This window comes from Falco biarmicus, chromosome 7, assembly GCF_023638135.1.
Source record: "Falco biarmicus isolate bFalBia1 chromosome 7, bFalBia1.pri, whole genome shotgun sequence".
In the NCBI taxonomy this organism is placed as follows: domain Eukaryota; kingdom Metazoa; phylum Chordata; class Aves; order Falconiformes; family Falconidae; genus Falco; species Falco biarmicus.
Window position 1 is genome coordinate 66,772,384 of NC_079294.1, and position 24,656 is coordinate 66,797,039.

General features: G+C 44.8%; 1 protein-coding gene across 5 annotated transcripts in view; it reads left to right on the plus strand.

Moving 5' to 3' along the window:
- The first annotated feature begins 640 nt into the window (after window positions 1-640).
- Window positions 641-24,656, plus strand: part of LRRK1 (leucine rich repeat kinase 1) — an 83,248-nt gene continuing 59,232 nt past the window's right edge. Inside the window, exons 1-3 of one of the 5 annotated variants that reach the window (XM_056346362.1) lie at window positions 641-761; window positions 4,934-5,149; window positions 24,202-24,368. In XM_056346362.1, coding sequence (XP_056202337.1) covers window positions 5,083-5,149; window positions 24,202-24,368 — 234 coding nt within the window. In that variant the 5' untranslated portion in view covers window positions 641-761; window positions 4,934-5,082. Of the gene's footprint in view, window positions 762-1,173; window positions 1,365-4,933; window positions 5,150-19,078; window positions 19,253-24,201; window positions 24,369-24,656 lie in introns of those variants that run through there. The other 4 variants (XM_056346363.1, XM_056346361.1, XM_056346367.1 and 1 more) reach the window with 4 other exon arrangements.

Here is a 24,656-nt window from a genome sequence, read left to right on the forward strand (position 1 = left end):
GGGGAAAAGGCAAAAAAAAATTAATTAGCTTGAATCTGTGGAGAAATTCTTGCAGGGGAAGTTAGAGTCTCTATCAGAATAAAAGGAAAAAAGTTATTTTAATGGGTTTTCAAACAATCGTGGTAAAAAAGTTGTAAGAAAGGCCTTGGTAAAAGCCAGGCTATGAAGCATAAAAGCCAGCTGGGTAAGAGGTGGAAAGGGTGCTAAAAGCAGGTAACAGTACCATGAGTGCAGCTAAAAGCAGATTAATGGGGACCTGAACACAGGTGAAAGCACCAGTGAGGATCCATCCTCTCTGTCTCCATAATCACATCAAAGAAATGCTGTAGGCATATCTCAGCCCACAGCAGCTGTTAAGTGAATGGATATGCCTTTTTCCATCCTCAGCAATCATCAGAGAAACCCATCTCTTGGTATGGACCAGGGAAGGAAAAAACCCTCTGTTCGTAATTTAAGAATCATTCTGAATACCAAAACAAAAGGCATGCAGAAAGGGTCTTTTCTTATTAGGTCCAACGGGTGGGGAAAATAAAGCAGTACCAGGCTCGTTAGAGGTTCCTGGCCCCCGGAGACAGTGTGTTTGTGATGGGGAAAAGCCGTGCATGCGTAACGCCAACACACCCGCCGCAGCCCAGCACGGCTCACGCTGTGGGCAGAAAGGGGGCAATCTCGCTTTGCTGTTCTGAAGAGGAACAGGCACACCGAGGTCTGGGGAAGGAGCAACTTTCAAAGACAGAAGTCTTGGATCAACCCTGTTACGGGTAAGGCCAGGCCTCTGTGGCGAAGTGATGCCCAGAGAAGATGGGTACCGGTGCCAGCGCTGTGCACGCCACTGGCGCCCTGCCTGGGGGCTGCACGGCAGCTGGCTGTGGGGGCCAGCTGAGAGGGCCCTGCTTCAGCCCCCGCACCTCCCACGGGCTGGCTTTTCCTAAAAAAAACCAACCCCAAAAAACCCAAAAAAGCAACCCCGCGCAGGGCCTGTGTGGGGAGCAGGCGGGCACCCGTGGCGGGGGCTGAGTGGGTGCCGGCTGGGGAAGGTGCCCAGGAGAGGGGCTGCTCCGTGCCCAGCGGCCGGCAGCTCTGCCCTCGGCAAAAAGACGAGGCACCGCGCGAGGCCTGCGGCCCACGGCCGGTCACCCTCAGCCGCCCCCGGCCCCTCTGGGCGGCCAGGCCCCGCCAGGCGCCGGGCGGGCCCTCAGCGGGCCGGCGGGCCCGGTGGCGGAGGAGGCGCCGCGCCGCTGCCCCGCTCCTTTTCCTTCCTCCCTCCCTCCGCCTCCCGCGCCGCAGAGCGAGGCGGGCGGGCGGGCGGCCGGAGGAGGCGGCGGCGCGGCCGCAGGGACCCCGCCAGCCCCGGGACGCAGGAGGTACCGTGGCTTTGCTGCCGCTTCGGCCGGGCCGCCCCGCGGGCACCTGCCCCGCCGTGAGGGGAGGCGGCGAGGTGGGGGCTGCTGGGGCACGCCGGGGCTTTTCATGTGGAGAAAGCGGGGGGAAAAAAAGCTTTTTAAAAAGTTCGGAGGGAACTTTGTGGAGCAGCCAGCGCTGGCGGCGGCGGCGCAGCCCTCCCCGGCTAGGGCAGGCGGGAGACTGGCGGCCCCGCCCGGCTGCCCCGGCCCGGCGGGAGAGGGAGCACCCGGGGCTCGCCCTGAGGAAAAACTCGCTTCCCTGCGAGCGGGGCCGGGCTGGGAGCGGCTCCCTCTGGCCTCCCCCTCCCCGAGGCTGGCTGGGGCTGGTTCCCCCGGCCCCGGGGGTGCCCGAGCGCGGCCCTCAGCCCCCGGGCTGAACTGGCAGAGAAGCGGCAACCGAAAAGTGACTGGAAAGGCTTCGGGGACACCCGGCGTCGAGGTGCAGCGGCTCGTTTCTCCTCAGCCGGCCGCTGTGGTGTGGGGAGAAGCGGGCTGCTTTGCCGCTTTCTGCGCAGGGCTGGCCAAAGGATGAGGGGAGCATGGCCCGGCGGGCATGGGGGTCCCCGGCGGGCATGGGGCAGGCTGCTGCGGTGCCAGGCCCGGCTCTCCCTGCCTCCCGCAAGGGCAAGCCAGCGGGCCCGCAGCGCCTTTCCATCCCCACGGTGTGGTGGGCCTCTCCAGGTCCATGGTGATTCCTGTCGCCAGTGCCCAGCCCCAGATTGGGCTTCTCAGAAGCAGCAGGTGGTTTGAGCAAAGAGCTGAGGTGTTGGCGGGGCTCTCGTGCGCTGGGAAGCAGTGTTGGGCAAGCCGTGGGGTTCCTGGGTGCCTGCTGCGTGGGGTGAGGCTGGATGGGCTGGCAAAGCGGAGAGGAGGTGCTCGGGATGGTACAGGCACAGCTGGATGTGCTGGGACACAGCTGGCCATCGCTGCTCTCCCTCAGGAGAGAACCCAGGAATGTGTGAAACGGGGCATAAATCAGCATTCAGGTGCGTTCTGTGTGGTCCTCCTCCTTCCGAATGAGATGCTGCAGAGCCCGTAGGATCCCTCTCCCAAAATCAAATTAAAACATGGTGTTTGCACGTTTTACGGCACTGTAGGGTTTTTCCTCTTATATACACAAAGGTCCTGAAATAGGGAAATACTGCTTACATGGGTGCTGTGTGGCAGTAAATCACTTGCCTACAGCATTTAGTGCCCTACTTGGAATTAAAGGGAACTGATGATCAAAACCACACTCTGATTTTTCCTGAAAGGTTTTTTTCCTTTCAGTGTATATGAGGAAAGTTTCATCCTGGGGAATAAGCAGGGTAGAAAGCTAAAAATCAGGAGTGGGATGGTTTTCAAGCCTCTGTGTTCCACAGTGCCCCCCCCCCCCCCCCTTCAGTGTTTCTTGTGCAGTTGCTGTGAGCACACATGGTGTGCCTCTGTCACACAGCAAGGAAATGCCTCAGAAACCAGCATCTGCTAAAAAGAGCTAGTCTGTTGGTCTTAGCATGGGGAAGTATTTATTCTTACTGTAGCTGCTCAGTGCATTTACAGCAAGGGTGCAGGGAAGGCAGCTGCTGGAAGCATCACATCCCCTCCATTTTCAGAGTTAACAACCTGGGCAGCTTTTGGGAGGCATGAGAACCTCCCTGATACCTCTGCCTGGGGTATCACACCCATGGCATGGCAGAGATGTGGGGTCCCAGCACAGCAGCTGTGCCTGCCAGTGCGGCTGAGAGAAGCTCGGCCCAAGAGCTGAGCTGAGTCCGGTGGGAACTGGGCATGTTCTGGAGCAGAATCTGATCCTCCACCAGCATGGCCCAGTTCACCAGTTCGCGGGCTGGTTCTGAGCTTAGGGACCACCTCCATCTCAGCCTCCTGCAGCTATCCACAGCCTTCCCTCCTTGTGTAGGTGAAAGCTGCCAAATTCAGCCTCGTACATGTGCCCAGCTGCTGCTGCATTGGGGTGCGAGGTCTGCCGGGGCTTGACCTGGGAGACAAGCTGCTGCTGCAGTCTCTGATGGGGAGGGAGAGATGGATGCCTGGCAGCTCAGACATCGGTATCCATCTGGAGTTGTAGTCATCCCTCTGCAAAGAAGGTGTTTAGCTGTGGCATGTGTGTGAAAGTAAGTGCTTCACGTATCTTGGCCCAGGTCTCTCTGTCCATACCTTTGTTTGCCATATGGCACCCAAATTATTTTTCGTACCTCTGAAAAAAACCCAGAGAATCAAACTGGCTGTGGTAGCATCCGATGCCCAGAGCGCAGGGTGCAGGGGTGTGTGCAGTGCTTGGGGTGTGAGTTTTGGTTCCTGCTGCCAGGCACCACAAAGTAAGGGTCACTAGAAGTTGGATTTTGCTGTAAATGCACCTAAACTTCAAATATTTGCCTAGAAACAACTGATGTAGCATGCAGTGATTTTTAACGTTGGCTAGTGGTTAAAACTCTATGTAACAAGGGAGGAGCAGAAAGCCTCCTGCAGAGTGGTGATGGATCAGTATATTTTTATATTCTGCTTGACCTTTGATCCCAAATCAGGAAGCTAGCTCTGCTCAGGGAAAGTTAGGGATATTCTTGGGCCTTGCTGACTGATGTGGGCGGTGGGTTACATGCTTTGCCAAATTAGAGCTTCTAATCAAAACTTCAGCATCACACTGATGAGAAAAACTTATTAATAAGTCAAAGATGAGGGGCATCATGTTACATCTGAGAGGCGTTTACTGACTGAAACCAAAAGCAGAAAATGAAGGAGCCCTGATGCTTGTTGGGTGCACACTAAAAATGCATCCTAGTTTTAACCTGTGGGGGAGATGCATTAAAAGAGAAAATTACAGGTGTGCAGCTTTGAAGAGGTAAGGAGTAGGAAATGCTTTGGGAGACTGAGCTGTGCAGTTTTCTGCTGGCTGTTACGCAAAGCAGTTCAGAAGAAGCCAACCATTAAAGAGGTCCTAAGGGCCTGATTTGCCTCCCTGAACATGTTTGAAGAAGCCTGATGCTTCTAGGATAGTAGAGTTCTCTAAAAGGACTGGACAAAGGCGAAAGGAGCTGGTGTGTTTCTCTTAGCTCTCTTTGCTTTTTTACAGAGGATTGTCTCAGTAACCACGTCAGTATTTTTCAGTTTCTCACAGTGGAGTCTTACAAGAGCCGCAGTCTTCTCTGTGGATGGGAAGGGTTTTGAGGTTGCATTTAGGACATTTCCAGCTGCACTGCATGGTTTCAATGCTCTGCCTTTACACTAGCCTGTGGAGAATCTGAAACTGCAGCTGTGACCCATGCCCACCCCCAATACCCTCTACCCAAAGACTGAGCGGCTTTGGCGGAGAAAAATTGGGAACATTATCTTTCTATAGTAGAGACATTGTTAGTCTCCTCTGTTAATTCATGTTATATTCTTAAAAAAACTATCATGAAAATAATTGTATTTATAGGATAAGTGCATTTCTGCAAAGTAACATTTAGACAACTGTGTTAGAGTGCAAAGGAGTAAGCATCTTGCAATTTCTATGCTAGAATGATTAATTTGTTTTGCTGTTGTTTTTTGAACAGAGTAAATGATGTTTCTTCGGGATGGTGCTTACTAGCAGCCTCTCTGCTCCTGCGTTTACTTGACGGAGATCATTCAACTTTGACAACACTATTCAGTTTTAAGTGCTGCAGAAAGTTTGTCTGTTGGATCTTCACAACTGCGACCCAGAATGTACTGGTGTGTGGGAACTGAGGAATCCGCAATTTGCAGAGAGAGCAACATGGATCCACAAAATGGTAAATAGGAGGTTTTCTTTTCTTTCCTGTTCAAATTGGGAGTGAAAGTTTTTTAAAGTACTCAGTAGCTAGCTGCCACTGAGTTTCACTGAAACTTAAACATATGAAAGATCTTTGAGCGATTTGAGCCCTAATCTTTCAAAATTTACAGGGCAGAACAAGGATTTTTACTTCCGAGGAGAATGATGTTGAACTGCTCAGGTGATAAGAATAGCATTCCTCTGAAGACTGATTTTCTCCAAAGGCCTACGGAATTAGTCAATATATGTGTCACGTCTCACCAGTTCCTAAATATGTTTTACAAGATCTGTGCTTTTTCAGCGTGTGAATGCAAATATGTTCCCAGCCACTGCTGCAGTGTGTATTCAGGGTATGAAAGCTGCTAAAATCAGAGCGTCGTTTCTCAGGCTGAATAGATATTAACCTGCTCCAGTTTTACTGTCAGCTTTGATTCAGTGGCTTGCAGTGATTTATTGTTGGGCTAGATTAGGAGGTCTGTGTTTATGTAATGTAATAAATCCATAGGTGGAAATGTCTCTTTCAGAAGGAACGTATGCTTCAGGTTGCTTCCTGTTAATTTTTTTTGTGAACAGCCGAATTATTTCTGGATTATTTTTGTCACTGAAACCCTCAGCTCCTAGGCACTGCTGCATTTCTCTGAGTCAAAACCTAGTTATGTTTCTGCATCAAGAAATAGCCTTCTGGTTATTGTATAACGGTATTCCCCCCTTGCAACAAGCAGTTCATTAGGAGGCAGCATCTGCGTTTTTGAGTGTGGGATGAAGGTGTGTTTGACGCTTTGTAGTGAGTAAGCAGGCTTCAGTAAAAGCTAATGTTTCTGCAGCCTTATTTTGGATTTTATCAGCAACTATGAAGCAAAACCTGATAGTTTATTCAGAGGCTGCCTTATCTTGTTTGAAGACGTTTCTCACCAGCGTCACAGGGAGCTGTGGGAACTCTTTCCTTTCTCTGTATGTATTCTGCTTATTCTGTGATACTGATTTTTCTGTTTGGTTTGGCTTTTGTTAATTAGCATTGTATCTTTCTATAATAATCAAGAGTATTTGGTTATTGAATATTCTTAAAGTTCTTTAATTCTCTCTTCTGAGTTTCTCTCTGGAAGAAATTATCTCCACTTGAATACTAAGCTATAAACCCTGAGAAGAATTTTAATCTGCACTAATGATTTGCAAGTGTTAAGAATTGCTAAATTTTGGTACTGCAATAGCAATTCGCACTGCTTAAAAATACAGTAAATAAATTAGTTTATGAGTGAATGTGAAAGTGAAGTGAAAAGTAGAAGAGGTATATTTTCTACATTGTGAGTTCAGTTTTTCGTCTGAGAACTTTATTACATGTTTCTGTTATGTAAATATAATCAGTTAAACTGGTTAACTGGAAGCGTTACAAATCTTCCTGGTGTAACTCTTCTATACTTACATGTCTGGGTTATTTTATTTGATAAACAGTGTTGGAAGACTGGCAAAGAGATGCTAGGAAAGCTTAATATCCGTACTTCCCTCGTGGATTTGCTTTTTATAAGCATACTGTACATGTTCAAACTCATTTTTATTTTGGGATTGTGTGAGTCCTGCCAAGAATAATTGTCATTAGCTAGCTGGTCCACTCCCTAAGTTAGCTGGTCCTTGTTCTGCATTTGGATCCTATTACACAGCTTGAACACAGGAACGCAGTGACTCATTCAGCCTCCACATTTGAACCTATTGTTTACGTGCATTTATTAACAATCTAGATGCAGCCTTCTGCTTCCATTCACAGGGAGCCACTGGGAAGTGGAGTGAGATCACAGATAATTTCCTTAATGCTGATGACCTCATTAGTGCTCGCAAAGCTTAGGGTCTGGTTTTTTCGGGCAGGAAGGACAGGTGTGTGGATGTGAGAGGTTTAACAAACAGCACGGTGGTGCTTGTGGCACCGTGACAGGTCAGTTGGATCGGTGCAGCATTACAGCTGGCACAGTGCAGGAGGCACCTTCCAGCAGGTACCGTGTGTACCCGGTGCCTGGATCATTTGAAAGCCTTGACATTTTTAGGGTTTTTTTTTCCTGACAGCTATACATTTAGCTAGGTCTTCATGTGGATAACAGGTTGACAGCATCATTGACTTTAGTTAGCAAATATAACATTTGATGCAAGGGCTCACCTGACCACTCGTGTCTCCTGCTGTTCCTCTTGGCTGCAGCAGTGATCGTGTCTGTGTCCCAGCAGGATGCCCATTTATCCTGAGAGCGGGCAAGCTGTGTTTCAGAACTGGACCCTCTCTACCTTCTGGGGAAGGTGCTGGGCTTGACTTGATGCTGGCCAAGCACGCTGATCCACAGAGAGGGTTTGTCGGAGTGCAGAATAATGCTCTGTTTTGGGTGCAGTCAGCATCTCTTGCTTCCTCAGACCCTGCTTCCCCTCTCCTAGATTTGTTCATCCTGTCCTAATTGAAAGAAAGAAAGTGAGCAGAGATATGGGAGTGGCTGCAGTCTCTCATGAGGCATGGGGTTTCGTTTTTTTTAAACTTGGTTGAAGAGCTTTATGTAATGTAGTGGAGGTGACATAATATGAATCTTGTAGGGAATACAATGGAAGCCCAAAGATAACACTGTATGAATGCCTAGAACAGAATAGAAATTCGTCTCCTTTCTGCAGGCTGGTTGGTTTTTTTGATTCTTACGAGATTTTACAGCTAGGATTTAATTCTCATATGAGTTTCTAGGAGACAGTTCAGCAAAGATGTAGAAAAGCAATCATTGTCTTCTGAAATGTAAGGGTAATTTTATTAAAGAGCTTATCGCTTTCTTACTGAGAGTTTTATTCAAAGTTGCAGAACGTTTGTATGCCACTTGTGTGTGTCTTGGAGGTAGAATTGGATTATCCTTCAAACACACCAGATGTCTCTTCTCTCCTGCTAAATCTAGAAATGAGCATTGAAAAGGGGTGTTATGTTGTTATATAGATAATGTTATGTAATTAGGGACAACGATGCCAATGATACCTGTTTGAAATATTATAGTAGCTTTACAGATATTAACTGAATGAACCTTCATAACTACTTTTGAGGCAGATCTGTTGTAAGCTGGTGTCTTTCGACTGTCCAGGGAGGCACAGATAGACATTGCAGTATGCCTGGAAAAGTGACCTAAATATTAAAATGAAGGAGCAAACAAGTAATGAGAATATAATGACTTCAGCTGGCATTTGGAGTGGACCAGAGGTTCTTCAAGCTGTGCTTCAGAAGTGCTGTGGTGACCCTGCAGTTCACAGGGCTTTATATTTTATCAGAAAGACACTACCCAAGATGGTGGTGACCTTTGCAATCCTGTCTGGGCCATGGCTCAGCTCAGTACTGACTTGGAGCGAAAGCTGCTGCCTGCAGCACTGCTTCCTGAATCATAGAAAAGTCCCCAGTGCAAGTAAGAAGAGCTTAACTGGAAGAGTAAGAGTCATTTTAACAAGAGGGATTGCTCAGGAGCTAGTGCAATTTTATATGGAAAGTTTCACAATGGATTGAATGGTGACAGCTTAAGGTTAGCTAATAGCAAATGAAACAGCTTATTCTCTTGGGACATCACTTAGTGCATCCAGCGTCGCTGCCCTGTTTGCATTAGGGCAGGACGTTTGCAAATGTGGCTGGGGCAGCCGTCCTAGGGTGGCAGTTTGAGGTGACGGGACTGTAGGTGGAGGGATGGAAACTTTCACAGAGACTCTGCCCTTGCTCTCCATTTTGTGGATAAGCTGAGCCTTCCAGGCTGACAGTCTGGCAGTGTGAAATCCACTTAAAAAGATAAAAGTCTACAGGAAGAACCTGACTTCTTTATAACAATCAAAGCAGGCAGAGCTCACCCGCTCCTGGATGTGCATGTACATGGCCTCCAGATGAGACCTTTGCTGTCATTTCCTCATAGTTGTGCACAGTTGATTTGTTGCCTTAAATGTGAAGGGCAGAAACTTGCATTTGGTAGTGTTAATATCTTGCTTATAAATCTCTTCTGCTGAGTAAAGGAGGAAGGGAAAATCAGGGTTGGCGGCACCACTGATATCACTTTGTTCTTCATGAAGTCACCATGTAAACCTTAAAAATCTTTACATCAGCTGTGCCCATGGGGTTAGGGCCAGCAGCTAGATCTCGGGGCATGTTGAGTTAGCCCCATCTGTGGCACATTGTGCCGTATAACAGGGAAAAAGTACCTGCCCCCTCTGTCCTGCTTTTTCTACACATTGCCCTGTAGTAACATTACCCTGAATCTACTGTGACAGCGTGGCAGTGAGGACAAGGAGAGCATCTGGAAGGTGATCTGGGTGCACAGAGCACGAGAGACCTGTAAAGTGTGTTGGTTGCTTGAAGTTCTGTATAATCAAACTAAATGAGCCTTGTAGGTTTTCTGGTTTTCTTCCTGTTCATTAAGCTGTGAGTTAATTTGAGTCCAAACAGCAAATTGAAAGTTATTCCTACAAGAAAAAAAAAAAAAGGGGGCAAAAAATGAAACGGGTATCTTATGTGAGTTAGTCTTACTGCATAATGCCCTGCAGAAGGAGAAGTAGGAAATGCTAGGCAGGAATAGGAAGTACACTAGTAAAGCAGTAATAGGCTTATATTTTTAAACATATTTAAATACACACTTCATACAGAAGTGGTACAGTTTCTGTACATGGGGCCAAAAGCTAATGCGGAAGGCTGGTCTGCAGCAGAAAATGTGTGTGGTTTAGCCTGCTCTCCCATGCAGACTGTAGTAGAGCTGTGTATTGTACCTTCTCACCAAACTGAGCCTGCATTTCCAAAAAGGGCAATGAATGCTGGGACATTTACAATTAGGTGCCTAATTCAAGACACTCCGAACTAATTTTCAGAGTCTGGCTACTAAGCAGTGTTCTTTAGACACACCCCTAGAAGATGTCCCTTGTGTTTTGAAACAGAGGCATCCGGAAGAACCATTTGCCTTTGAAAATGCCGTCTTGTGTGTGTCGAAAGTGGGAGTTTGGCTTGCGGGTGCTGCATCCTTCTGGAGTCAAGGAGGTATAAAGGAGCACTTAGGCCTTAGTAGTGGCAGGACCAGCTTCTTCCCAATAAATACTGTCAAAACCAGCCTGCTCTTGAACTTGAGGGCTATAGCAAGGAGGGCAGAGCTGCTGGGAGTGCCAGCAGTGCAGTGCAGACGTTGGGAAGCTAATTGAGTCCAACCTGAGAGCCAGTTTGATATACAGACAGTAGTAAAGTGTTGATATTTATCTGAGCTGTATCTGGCATTGTCTGCTGCTATACAGCTTCATTTTTCCACCTTTCAGTTAAAATGTATTTGTGGTGTATTACATTAAAATGTAACTTGTGACAACTCTTATCAAGAAGCCTGGAAAAAAAAAAAGATAAGGTGATGAGGTAGTAAAGAAAATCCTGTACACAGGGACTCCTCAATGTGTAATTATAAGGTAGCTCTCAGGTGAGAGTTGATGTTGTGCTCATAGAACCGTTGTCCTGTTTCAGTGTGAAAAAGCAATTGATTGTATTCACACCAGCTCAGTCTTTACCAGGCCTGTAATTGATTTATTTTTTTGTCAGTGATGTTGCAGGCGGTTTTATACTTGCATTAAAGAAAGTGCTATGAATTATTTTTTTTTAATCCTCTCCAAAGCCTATGGGGGCCTTATCCAAAACCCATTAAAGTCTTTGCACTGACATAACAGGCTTGGATCAGATCTTCAGGGATCCTTACAGCATTAAGTCTGCGGTTTGTTTGTTTTTCATTTCTCTGATCGATAAAGGGGCTGCCAGGGCTCTGCTTGGCAGAAGGCAGCTAACTGGGAGGAAATGTTTGCATTGCCGATGAGGGTGCGGGGGATGGATTTTATAACATTCAGCTCCCAGCTGCTGTATAGAATCATAGAATCACAGAATCATGTGGGTTGGAAAAGACCTTTAAGATCATCTCGTCCAACCGTTAACCCAGCAGTGCCAAGTCCACCACTAAACCATGTCCCGAAGCACCACATCTACACATCTTTTAAATACCTCCAGACATGCTGACTTAACTGTGAACTCTGTCTCTTAATAGGAACTGTTTCATATTTTACATCGTTAGGCTAATATATAATTCCTTTCCTTAATCCAAATCTGTGTGCTCATTAGTGGGTCAGAAGCTGGTTATTTGCATGATTATGTGTCACCACAGCAGTAGCCCTTTTATCTAAGCTGCTGATAGTTTCACAACAGAAGTGTGTGCATGGTTTGAGTTTGAGCCTTGCTCTTACTCAGAGGGAGAACTTACAAAAGAAGCCTTTAAGTGTTGAGGAAGGCCCTCAACCTTCAAAAAGCCCTCCTGCAGTCAGAGGGGCTCTGGGTAATGGCAGTTTCTGGTTCAAAAAAAAAAAAAAAAAGTGTGCTTTCAGAAATTACCAATTGCCTTCAAAACATGTACAACTACATGTAGGCAAACTCAGTGAGTCTGATCATGAATCTGAAATGGAGTCAGCAAGGACATACTCAGACCATGTTAAAGTATGGCAGTCAAAAAAGATTTCCATTTGAAAACAGCAGAGCTGACATAGTAAAATCTCAGGGGTTATGCTGCATTTTTTGCAAATAGTTGATCCCTCCCAGTATGACAATTAGCCACCCTGTGCATGTTGGAAGAGAAGGCGAAACCCAGTGATGTCTTTGTAGATTATGTGTTTTTTACAGGTACCTGCAAGTGAAGGTGCCTAGACAGCCTTCCCTAGCCTGAGCTCTTCTGGTATAGGTACTTGTGGTGGTGGGACGTGTTGCTCCAGAGAGACAGACTTGTGGTCTGCCACGGAGCTGCACAGAGCAGTGTGAAATCTAGTGCAGGTCCTTTCTTTTTTTGGTTCACACTCTCTGGGTGGGGCGGGCAGCAGATCTGTGGTGAGCTTCAGGAACTTCTCGGCCGCAGACAAGCCCCATGTTGTGTCACCCAAGGGTGAAGGCAAGGGTCAGTCTGCTACAGGAAGGGCGGGAGGAAGGCAAAGGGTGAAAGGAGCAGGGAGCTGGGGTTGGTAGCTGGAGGAGCAGCTTAATTTTGTTTCTAATTGTCAACATACGGCTCCCAAGCATAAAGGTTGGCATTTTGGATACTGCTGGGGAAAGCTCAGTCTCAGGCTGTCCACAACTCCTTTTCAGTGCGTAGTTGAAAATCATGGAAAAATAACGAACCGAATCAGTGATTCAATCAAGAAGTCTGGATAAATTTAGCTCAAATATTCTTGGTATGTTTGTGGTCGCTGTGGAAATTACATCACTGCTTGTTTTAATGATCAGAGTATCGCTTGGAAAACTGGCATGGCTACCCGAGAAGAGCTCAAAATGAAATCTTTTAAAAGCATGTATGTCTTTGGAATTGCTTCACCTGCAGTTAGTTGGTTTTGGAGTTATTTGTTTTATTCCCGAGACTAGAGGTTATTGCTGCTTAACTGAAAAGCCACAAGGTTTAGAGCTGATACACTCTGCAGTGTGATTATTGACTTCACATAAAAATTCTGTCTGGGGAGTAAAATTCAAAAAGAGTGCTGGTAATTGCTGAAGACAAGACCTCCTCCAGAATCTGCCTGCATGTCTTTCTGTCTTGCACATCAAAGAGCCTTTGAAAATGCTTTTATTTTTGCATCAAACAGGAACTTCTGTTTTTTATTCCCCCCTCCTAACACTAACGGACAGGATCCCTTTTCAGATCTCATGTAGCCTGAAAAACAAGAATGTCTAGCTCCTCAAGTGGGCTTGTAATCATGGTCACGATTCTCCAATGTTTTGCACCTTGGACCTTTCATGCAATGGCAGGGTGGCAATAAAAACTATCAAATCAAAGTAATTTGCATGGATTGGACCAGGTTCTCAGGTGCAGTGGGTCAGAGCTCATCAGAGGTTGGTGGGAAGGGGATGAAATGGACCTTGCCTGATTTTGCTGTCTCTGCCTTGGAGCAGCCACCTAAAAATGCTGTGGAATGCAGCGGGTTCACAACATGTACCTTCATTTGAATGCATCCTCCCAGGCAGAGTCCTTGTCCTCTGTCCACTGAAGTGAATGCTGATATTCCCAGATGTCAGGAAGACAAAAAGGAAATACTTCTGCAAATGCAGGCACTTCTGCTGCTTGTAGGTTTTGTCACAAGTGAGGGAAGGTTTAGCTTTTTTTGGTAGCCCCTTTTAAAGCTTTGGCAGCGCATTGCTATGCAGCCTGGTTGAGGACCAGCACTGTCTGGGCCAACAGCAGAAGTCTTTTCATCAGGCTTTCTCTTCTGCCTCAGCCACAGCTGTTAAGGTGATCTTCCCTCTTAGATACTCTGTCCCAGAAACTGGCATCTCAGAGGATCTGCTCCTACTCACATGGAAGCTGGTGGAAGTGCATGCTCACATTGAGTTCAGTAGAAGCTGGAGTGGAGCCTCGCATTATCCGCTAGTTTGGGTGTTTGTTGGTTTTTTTTTTTCTTTTCTTTTCCTTTCCAGACTATTATATTAATCTCTTTCCTCTGATGTTCTTCCCAGCTCTGTGCTTCCCTTGGCTCTGCTGTTGCCAAATTGCCTGTTCAACACTCTTGATGCCTAACCGTATCCAATATCTTGATTGCATTTTCTTTTCCTCTGCATGCAACACTTTTACCTAAACTAGAGTCGTTATCTTGGTGATAAATGAGAAGTGAGGGCAGTAAAGAATAAGGTGTTTTATTGGGCTAGCAGGTACAGTTAAAGAAGCACATTGAACTGTGTCTAACATACTAAGCTTGGATTTTGCTGCAAGGGGTGTTTACCTCCTGAAATCTCTTGAAAGGCTCTTTCCCTTAGATGTGTCTGCTTTTCCTTAGATCTATCAGTTTGTTTAATAAAAGGTATTCTCTCTTTCTACAAACTTCCCTCAAAGTAGCCTGTGGAGCTTTAATTGTCTCATTATGACTGTTAGTGCTTGGTAGCTGGGTTAACTTCTGCACATCAGTAATGTGGGAACACAGGCTGTAGGGCTGGAAGGAGTGTGGGGAGGTCAGTGTTCTGGTGTCCCCACTCCTAAACCTTATGCAAGGCCTGTTTTAACCAGGTTGGCTTGTCTGTTGCTTCTGCTTTTTCTGGAAGACTGTTCCAGAGCCTCTTTTCTCCCACATTTTAAACTTTCTTCTAATTGGCAGCCAAAATGGATTCATACCCTGTACATAATAACTCCTCTTCTTTCCAGATATCTCCCTCTGGATGTATTTATAGACAGTACTCCCATCCCTGTCCAGCCTTCGTTTTTCCAGACTCAAAAAGCCAAACTCTTTTCATCTGTAGTCTTATAATTAGACGATCCATTTCTTTGATTATTCTTCTCCACCTCTTTTAGATTCTCTTAATTTTCCTTGAACATGATAAACTGGAGTCATGCAAGGTATTTTACAGATCTTTTTAATGTTGTCTTCCCTTTTTTTTCCTCCTCTCTGACTAGCCTTTCCAAAATCTTCCTACATCGCAGATCTGTAAGAGACCTGCTGTGCTCCTTGGGGAAGGGAGGAGGGACACTGGTAGCCACATAGGTGACAGCAGCTACCCAGGACCCCTGCCATGTGATGGAGGGGTGGAAAATTAGGTTTGCTGCTGTGGCCCAAGGGGTCCTGTTGGAGCAGCTATGAGCTTCATCCTACCACTTTCACCAGCTTTCTCTGAAGGCCCCACTAAGGTTTGTCTTTCCTGGTAGCATCTGTGGAGGGAATGTGGGGCTGGAGGGACGCTGCTTCTGTGCTATTATTTTTGACCAGCAGTTGGGTTGCAGTGTTGTAAATGGGTTTTCCATTTAGGAGGGTGTTTATGTGTGTTATGAAAGTGAAACATAAGCTTAGGAGATGCTTTTCTCAGGCTGTGGAGTTGCTGGATGTGTCTTTGATAGAGCCAGTAGAGGACTTGGACTCAGAAGAGACAAAGAGACCTGGGCAGAGACCTTGGGCTCATCCTCCTCCCCTCGCATGCACACAGGGAGTCCCTCCCTGAACTCTTCCAGATGTAACCTCTCACAGCTGAGACTCGCAGCATTTGCTTCTTTCTAAAGCTAGCTTTAAATAGATGTCTAAGGAGGATGTAGCAGAAGGGAGCTGGCCTTGAACTGGTGCTTCCCCAATTTGAATAATTAATGACTTCTTTTAGAAGAATGTAGAGCAAATTATTTCTTTGAAAGAGAGAAAACACTGATGCGTGGAATTTTTCTCCTTCTGATGAAAGCTTGAACATTAGGGAAGAGGAAAAGTTTCAAAGGAAACTGAAGTTATCCATGAAATTTTATTTTATGAAGTTTCAAATGAAATCCAGTTTTAGTTCGGTTTCATGGCTATAATATTTGATTCAGTTGGACAGGAATGGTCTCACTAGAGACACCTTTCATCATTTAATAATCCTCTCTTTCCAGCCATGCCTGGAAACGAACACGAAGAAAATCCAAAAGCGTAGTCATGCTTTTGCATGCTTAATGTATATCTTCCAATGTAAAATTTGGAAAGCAAGAGTGGCATAGCTGGCCTTGCATGCAAAAACATATTTCTGAATGATTCAAGCTGTAGGACTGGAATCAAATTACTGAGGCCAAAAAAGACAAAAATAGAAACTTTCACTTAGAGCTGAGTCATTTGTATTTTCGATACAGCAGTTGGCACTCTGGCCGTTTGGAGCTCTCTTGGTTCCCTCAATCTCTATCCCTGGGGGGTGGAAATTAACACCGTCAGTGTTCTTTGTGGTCTTTGCTGATCCTTTGTGCCCCAAAGAGGGCATTTCGGGAGGGACGTGGGGTAACCCTTTCTCTGTGCGAGCTAGCCTTTGCCTTGTGCTTGCCGGAGGTTGTCACCGTTCTGTTCCTTCCCTACCCAAAAGTTAGTAGTGTGTCCAGCAGTGATGATGGTGCTTTCATGAGACAACCTGACCACTGAGAAATATGTTGTGGCCCCTGAGTGCTCCTACAGTTCAAAAGGGATGAACATGTGCACGTAAAGCTGCTTAGTCCTCAGGGGAGAGAGTAAAAGCATCACTGTCATCAACAGCGGCCCAGTTCATTGTGCTGGTAAGCTGGCGATGGCATAGTTAGCAAAGGGCTGCCTGCTTGTGTTCGGTTCTCAGCCGCTTGGTGAAAAACCAAAAGGAGAAGAGAGGGGAGGAGGCAACAGCCCTGTGTTTGCCGTTGGCTGCTGCCATTTTTTCGGGATGTGGAGGTTGTCTTGTTGTTATCTATTGCAGCTAAGGAAGCTTTCTTTATAAATGGAGAGGGTGAAACTAAAGGTGGGGGGTGGAGCAATAGGAGTCTTGTGTGCTGGTATGCACAGCCTGACAGGGATTTGTGTAGGCTTTATCAGTACACAAGGGGCTGGCTGCAGCCCCCAGAGACCGAGCGTGAGGAGGGGGTCCCAGTCATGGTGCTGATGAGCTGTCTCTGCTCTGACTCTGTGATCACAGTCCTGCTGCCCCTCTTGCATCATGTATAGCCCAGGCAGTAGAAATGGTGCATGCACTTAAAAAAAAAAATAAAACAGTGGGGAGCATCATGTCTAAAGTAGAGCTGTTGTCTTGCAGGGTGCAAGAAAAGAGGCATATCCCAAGCTACTACATGTAGTATTCTTATACATATTACATGTAGTAGCCCTTGTTCCTTTTTCCTGGATAGCTGTATCGATCGTGACCCCGAAGCTATCTTGCACTTTCCAATGTGATTTGCACACTGACATGATGAGTTTGCTCTGACAGTCATATTCCAGTGTGTAATTCTTTGTGGTCTCTCTAACCTCCCCTCCTTGCCTTGTAATGGCTTTGTGTAGCCTCTTTTGTACTTCAGCAAAGTAAGAACAACCAGCTTGGTTTCATTTTAACTTCTTGGACAATACAAATAATTTCCAGAGTCCCAGGGCTCTGCAAGGCACACAAAAATGCAGGAGCCTGCTCAGATCTGGTAGAGCTTTTCAGCCTCAGCTCAGTCCTGGCTCTGACATACAGACAGCTTCACACAGCCATTCAGGCATCTGTGATATTGCCCACTAAAGTCTGCCGAGTCTCAGTGATACTAGTATCTGAGGCTTTTCTGTCCCCTTTTCCCCCATTGTCTTGGATGATGAAGAAATGATTGTATAAGTGTGGAGCTAAAGCCTTTGGAGGTGTCTGTTTTTTGTCAGTCAGTTCTGGAGCCCCTTAGAAAGGCAGGAGTCCAGAGCATTTTTCCATCCGGGACTTATTATTTTCCTTTCAGGTTTGCATTAGCAAACGCGTTTTTCCTTGCAGGTTAATAGTGTTTCTAAATAGAAAATTTCCAATGGCTGTGGTGATAATTGGTCACTTTGCATGGCTGTACCTAAAATTGTCAGCACGCCCTTTACAAGATCCTCTGTGCTTGCTGGAAAATGTGTAATGCAGATCGGCACTTTGCGTGAGTGGTACTGGCATGTAAACAATTTAAAAATAATTCCAGATTATGCAATAATAGTGAAAAAGATCCCTTCAGTGCTGGATTTTTGTCTTTGAAGCATTCTTCTGTGGTTTAGATCTGGTCTTTTGTAGGGTTGTAAGTTTCCTTTTGGGGCAGTGAGCATTGGTTGTAAGCTGTGTTGTAGATGCGGGTGTCTTTTGTACTCAATACATCATCTTTTCCACTGCCTTGGCAGAAGGATCTTAGTGCAGAGCCACTCCTTTAATTAGCTGAAATAATGGATGTTTGTGTGAAATGGAACCACAAAAAATAGACAGAAAAAGTGTGTGGAGGGTTTCCACTGTCCTGAGAAGCTGGCACGTCTCACTTGTTGTGAAGAGATACTAATCAGGGTCAGAGGGACATGGCCCAGTTCTGGTGGTGTCTCTCCAGTGAGGATGCTGAATTTCCCAGATAAACCATCTTGTTATCGCTGGGTTGGATTTACCCTAACTTCCTCTCCTTCCTTGACTTCTCACAGCGGGGTTTATAAGTGGTTCTGACCATTTTTGAATCCTTCTGGGGACATTTTCTAGCAGAATTGGTTGAGCCATATGTATTTTGCCTAAATCTTGCTGCAGGACACTCCTTTGAATGGTTCTGGGCCAAGTCCTGGCTGTGGGGCCATATGGACTGAGGGCATCTGGGCAGGTGGAGGGAACAGCTTCCCTCCTGGGTCTGTGACTTTATCTTTTAAGAAATGAATGAATTGAATGAATGAAACCTTGTGACTTTTTTTTAAACAACAAATGAAACCCTGTTTTAAAGTGGTGTCATCTAATCAGAGAAGGAACCCAACAGGTAGCTGTTTCATAAAGCAGTTTTACTGACTTGAGCTGACTTTAAAATCTTAATCTTTTTTTTAAAAAAATTAAAAACCCTAGGATTTGGGGTTTTCTGCCTGGTTTAGGATGGGAAATATTTTTCGGTATCTCAAAGATTTCTAGAGGACTGAAAAATTTTTCTTACCCATCTAAGTGGAAAGAGCAATGTAGGAAAGATCCATCCTTTGAAATCCCTGGATGCTTCCCGTTGGCTGTTGTTCAGTTTAGGCTGAAGTTTGTCAAAGCAACAGAAGATACACGAGCCTGTTGCAAAGACTCAGAAATAACGTGGCTTTCCATTAATTTCGCAAACCAGCTGGCCAAAGCTTCTGTAGAGTAGTATTGAAAAATATTCCGTGAACTTGTGAGTTTTTAAGCATTTGGGGGGGTTGGCTTTAAATATTCGGCACATCTTAAACCTCATCTCTGTCCCATTTTTTTATTTGCTTTGTGGCAGCACTCAGAAGTCAAAATGGCAAAAGATTAAGCTGGTAAAGGTTAGCTGTAGCCATCTGGTGCTGTTGAGGAATTAATGTCTGAGCTCAGCCCAGAGAGGCAGCCTCCCTGCCCACCCCCATCCTCAGATCCTCTCTGAACCAGAGGCTTAGATTTCACTGTAATGGGACATAGAGATGAAAATAACTGTCAAGGCTAAAATGTAGTGGTTCATTCAGACAAAGAAGCAGCCAGCCAGCCAAAAGACATTTACATCCAGTGGCCACTATAAGAGCTGCTTGTGCTGAGCAGAGGTGGGTGGCTAAGTCCAAGGAATTAATAGCTTAATTGAGCATCACTGAATGGGATGCTATGTCAAAGTCATCGTTTTGATTTGCTCCTGTCTCTGGAAATACCTGCACACATTATGACAAGGTCAGTAGCAGTTTTAAAGTTTTATTATTATTGTAATTCTGGTTTGGAGTAAGTTAGCTTCCTGCCCTGTTTTATCTGGTGTTAAGCATCTCATTTATATCTTTCTCTGCTAAATAAAAATATCCTAGTTAGTTGCCAAAGAACTCCTACTTTATCGAAGGGACTAATGTAGCACTTACAAATTCTGTGAGTTTGTATGTCAGAGACAGGAATGCAGTGATTTGGGATGTAAAGATGATAATCATCTACACAGTGTGCTGTTTTGTTACGCAGCCATTTGCTGATTCACAGCATTGACCTGCAAACCCCCCTTCACCTTTTTGCTGATAATGGCATACTGTCAATTTAGAAATTTTAGATTTTTTTTTTTTCACCTGCTGTAATAACAAGGCCTGAGGCAGGGTATAACTACATATATCTCTGAAATTCTCTTGATAAGACTTATTTTTGTTTTGTTTCTCTGGGCTGGAACAGCAGTCTGTTGCACTTTAAGATTGACTCTCTTGTAACCTTTGAATGGCAATAAGGTGTCACTGCTTTTTTTTTGACAACCTCTGCCTCCATTGGAATATTTTTTTAAAAGAAAATTAGTCTCGCCCTAGCTGTTGTAAAAGGCTGTTACTGCAAAGCCAAACTTAAAAGGTACTTCCAAAGTATAAAACGTAGAAATCAGGAGTGGGTAATATTTCCAAAGTTAGTTGCTTTGATAGGAGCTGTTAGGTGGCATGAGGAATAGATGAAGAATGTGGTTTTAGTGTTGGCAAATACCTCCCATTTTCCCCTTACAAACAGCGCTTGGCTTGCTTACATTCATTAGTAGAAAGCAAGCAAAGAAAAGAAGCCATGGATCTATGGAGAACTTAAACAAATAGGATGTGGAGATAAGGGACTGAATGATAGGGAGTAAACCCCATGGCCTTATTTTCACTGACATTCAAACACATTAGAGAAATGAAACCACACCATACCACCTCAGTTCAAATAGGCTTCATTCATCTGCTTTCCTGCAGCGAGCTCAGAAGAGGGATGCTGGTTCGGGGCAGTGCTTTTAGATGAACCTGTGCCGACACAGGAATATTGTCCCAGATCTGTGTGCAATAAAGCAAAAACTAAAAGAAATCACAACAGATGTGCAAGAGTTTCTGGAGTTTCTAGTAGCCTTTTATTACAGGAATTTATTACAAGAAGTACTGCTAGAATGTCATAACTTGCTATGCCGTTTTGCGTATAACAATGTAATGTAACATAGCCTGTGTTGTGCGAAGTGCAGAAGTCAGTTCCTAAATCCATGCAATCTAAGAATTAAAAGTGCTTTGTTACATCCAGGCTTAAGTTCTCAGCATGTTGCACAATCAAGTCCAAAAATAGAGGTTCAATATTATTCAGCTTCAATATTGCTCTCATAGCATGTTGTTCAAGGCTATATGTAAGTGAGGTGAACCTATTATGAAAACTGTGAAGAGGTCAGGTAAAGAGCATGAGATTTGTAGGGTTAAAACCATAGGCAGAATTTCTTTGGATTTCAGCGCAGATTTTTGCTAAAAATGGCTGATGCATGTATTGGCAAAACTTTATTCCCAACCTACATGAATGCCAGTACTGATGTTAATTCAGTCATGCATCTTGTAGAAGTAGAACAGTCGTTAGTCAGTAGAATGTAATTTTCCCGATTTTTTTTTTCCTACTGGTAAGTATAAATTAAGCTTATAAAACATACTGCTGCTTATTTTCCATTTGTATTTTATAAGTCAATATATCATTTACTAAGTTACCAGGAAGTCTTCTGTGAATTGGGTAATTTGGTTGGTGAGATGCTTAGCTTTGCAATGGATGGCTGCTGTGGTTTTGGGGAATTTAGGAATGGATGGCCCACCTCCTTTCTTTTAACCTTTGAAAGCTCAAGTTAAGTTTGACAGAATCATGTGAGTACAGCTGTTGGTTGTCGGCAAGCTTTTTTATCACTCTATCAGTTTTACTCTTTTCAGGCTTGTGATTAGTTCAATTGCAAGACCTGTTTTTTCCTGAAGACCTTTTGCAGCTTTTTCTTCAAGTCTTAGGCAGGAGGTCAATTTATTCTGCAGAATGCAATCATAGAAGTTGTGATGACAGTTACATAAGAAACTTGTATGATGAGCAGTATTATCTTTCTGCCAAGAATATTTAAATATATTGGTTTCAAACAGTAGAATGCTCAGGTTTCTTACATTCAGTGAAGCTTTTATTGACTTGTATTTGATGGATGTTAAGATGTTCAAACTGGGCAGTTAGATCAATAAAAAAATGCCGAAGACAAGACTGAAATCAAGCTTAAGGACTGAAATTAATATCCCAAGACTCTGATTACACTGCCAGCTAACTCTGGGAGCATGTGAACTTCATGAAGCCAGCCATTTGTGACATTCCTGCTCCTGGACAACCTAGAAGTCTACACCTGAAGCACATGAGTAGACTGCAATGGTTGATGGCCGGCCTCTGTTCTCCAAGCAGTGGTGATGGTAGCAGTGGTTGTAACTAAGCCATTGTACTACAGAGGACTTAGGAAATTTTGAGGGGGGCCAAAAATGTAAGAGGAAGCATGACACATTAGCCAAGTAGTTTTGTGAAGTAGTCGTTTGATAAAACACAAAAGCAGTCTTGGGTTTAGGGTCTAGCCTGCAGAGTTCCTCCTTCCCTTGGTTACGACACTGTGGTCCTTCTTGTGCTCCCTGGCCAACTGATTTGGTAGTCCTCCCTGCAGTGGGGCAGTTCCGGTAGGAGAGGTGGAGGATGCTCCTGTAAGAAGAGCTCTGGTGTGCAGGATGCGTGAGAGGTTGGCTGGAGACCTCTGTAATAAATAGATGAGGACACGACACCAGCATGTCCAAGACCCTGAATGAATCTCTGACCGTGAGATACTTGAACCTCCATCTTCCTTGGCCATGATTTAAAAAGAAATAAAAGATGGCCCTGCTCAATTCTTGGACAAAAAGGATGTGCCTGTATATGTGGAATAGCTGCAGATGTGGGTCTTGAGTGATAGTCCCCAAAATCAGGATTGAGGCTGGAAGGAAGTAAAACTTGTCTGTCCTTTCAGCATTTTTTTAGGAACCAGATTAAAATTGCTGTGCTCTGTCAGCCCTGATTTGCAAGGCTTCCTGCTCAGCTTTCCAGCTGTTTTGTATCTCTGATGTGAGGCATTTTTTCCTCCAAGGGGGAATTCCAGTGCTTCTCTTTAGGTTCAGGATTTCATCACAGGGCGCTGAATGTGGGGAGGCTGCATGTTCCAGTAACTGCAGTGTTTGCTTGATTTGTACTTTCTGATTTTACTTAGTCCAGTTCTGAGTTGTGTAGACTGCAGAACTATTTTGCTTTAACGTCCTGTCTTCTATCATGTTTTGAACAGTTACTTGCCCAAGAATCATTTGCATTTCCTACCTCTGGTGTCCACTGAAAAGAGAATTAAATCATATGCAGTATACTTAGAGATCCCTTACAGGCATTTGGTCTGCTCTAAAAGACAGGAAAAAATGCTGGATGAATTTCTTTTCCCATATACCCCCTAAACCTACAGAATTATGAAGGCACTGCACCTATTAACGTGAACTCTGATATGCTCTTTATTATGCTGTAATGTAACACCACATTTATCTGCCGTGATTTCTGCTGCTTGTCCTTCACAGGTTCTGCATCATCTAAGAAAGGTTATTGATGTGGGCACATTTTTAATGGCACGAATCTCTGGAGCCGTCTCTGATGTCTGAGTGATTTGAGCTTCATTTAAATAATTGATGAGAAGCGTTAGTCAGAATATATTGATGAATCAGACTGCATTATTCAAAGATATTTACTGACAGTTAAAGATTAGTCCAAATTTACTTCTTTTTTCAGGCTGCATTAAAATAGGTCCTGCCTGACATACATATCTATTTAGAAAACAAAATAAATCCTTGTTAACATGTGAAAATCTGTGGGCTGAAGGGTTTTATTTAACCATTTGCAAATAAGCAGTAATAATTAATAATGTTTTAGCAGGGAAAATTGAGTATGAAATGGTCTCTTTTCAAGTGAAAAGTGCTTCTTTTCTCTGTCTTGCATGTTGTTCAGGAGCAGACCTGAATATCTTATTCGTAATTAAGTGTCTTTCCTGCAGCTTTGCCTGTCCTGGTAGTTGGGTCCGTAGGTGGGCGTGAGACTTCATGGCTGCCTTTTTGTTATCCACCCACCACAAGCATCACCTTTAATGGCTTGCAGCTTTTAAACTTTGACATGTAAAAGCTCTTCTGGCTCCTAATGGCATTTAAAAAACGCAGAAATTTAGCCTAGGAGATTCTCCAGGATTGATCAGGGTGGCCACTAGACGTCTTGTGTAATCTACTTTTACTCTGTTTTCCCAGAGTCAAAATATTCCCGATTTCTTTCCTTTCACATTCATAGAGGTGTATAAAGCTCTGATTGAAAGTGCTGGAGAAGTACAGTGGGGTTTTGTTAGGCTGTTGTCTGGAGGTGGAGTGTGACTGAAGCAAGGCTAATACCAGGATTGCTTTGCAGGTCGTGCAGACTCCTTGCTGCATCAGAAGTACTGCAGATGCCAGTCTCATGGAAGCCCTTCTCTTCCCTGGTTCCTGCAGCAGGAGGTTGAGTATGGCAGTCTGCTGCAGGGCGTAGGTGTCTCTGCCTGTGTGAGCTTTCACACCATCCTTTGGAAACCACCTTTGGGAGCAATTGAGGAACTCGCTGTCCCTTTTAGTTTCATGTCCCTGTTGGAAAGTACTTTTATATATTATCATGTTCTTTTATCAGGCAACTGAGTGTTCAGGTTTCTGCCTCTTTTTTTTTAAATTGCGTGCAGTAAATACTACACTGAATATAATTCGCTCCCTTTTTTTGTTGCCAGGATGCATTGATGTTGCAACTGTGCATGAGTAATGAATAGGTTACTTCTTCCTGACACCTCTTTTCTATTTTTACAGCAGGAACTGTGGACATGGGTGGCAAACAGTCCACAGTTGGCGAAGTCTCCGTAATTCAGACACCTGTGACAGAAAGCATTCAGGATGCTTACAAAGCTGGAGACACCAGTAAGGCCCAAGAGTTGATTAAGTTGTCATGTGAGGAGACTGCACTGCAGGTGGAAAAGGTAGGGTTAGGTTACTACTCTTCTGCAATTTTTGGGGGGAAAGAAACCAAAATAGAAGAAAGAAAACAATCCATTGTTTGTCATGCAGAAAATCCATTGTTATATATGTTATCCTGATGCTGCAGGATCCCAGACACGGCTCTGTGGGGCACTTCAGGAACATGCTCAGGGATGGTATTTGCCCTTGAAAACACTGATCAGAAAGATGAGACAGACCACAGGGAACAGCATATGTAGGAACAGGGGGCTGTGCGAGGAGGGGTGCTGGTACTGTGGTCACTAAAACAG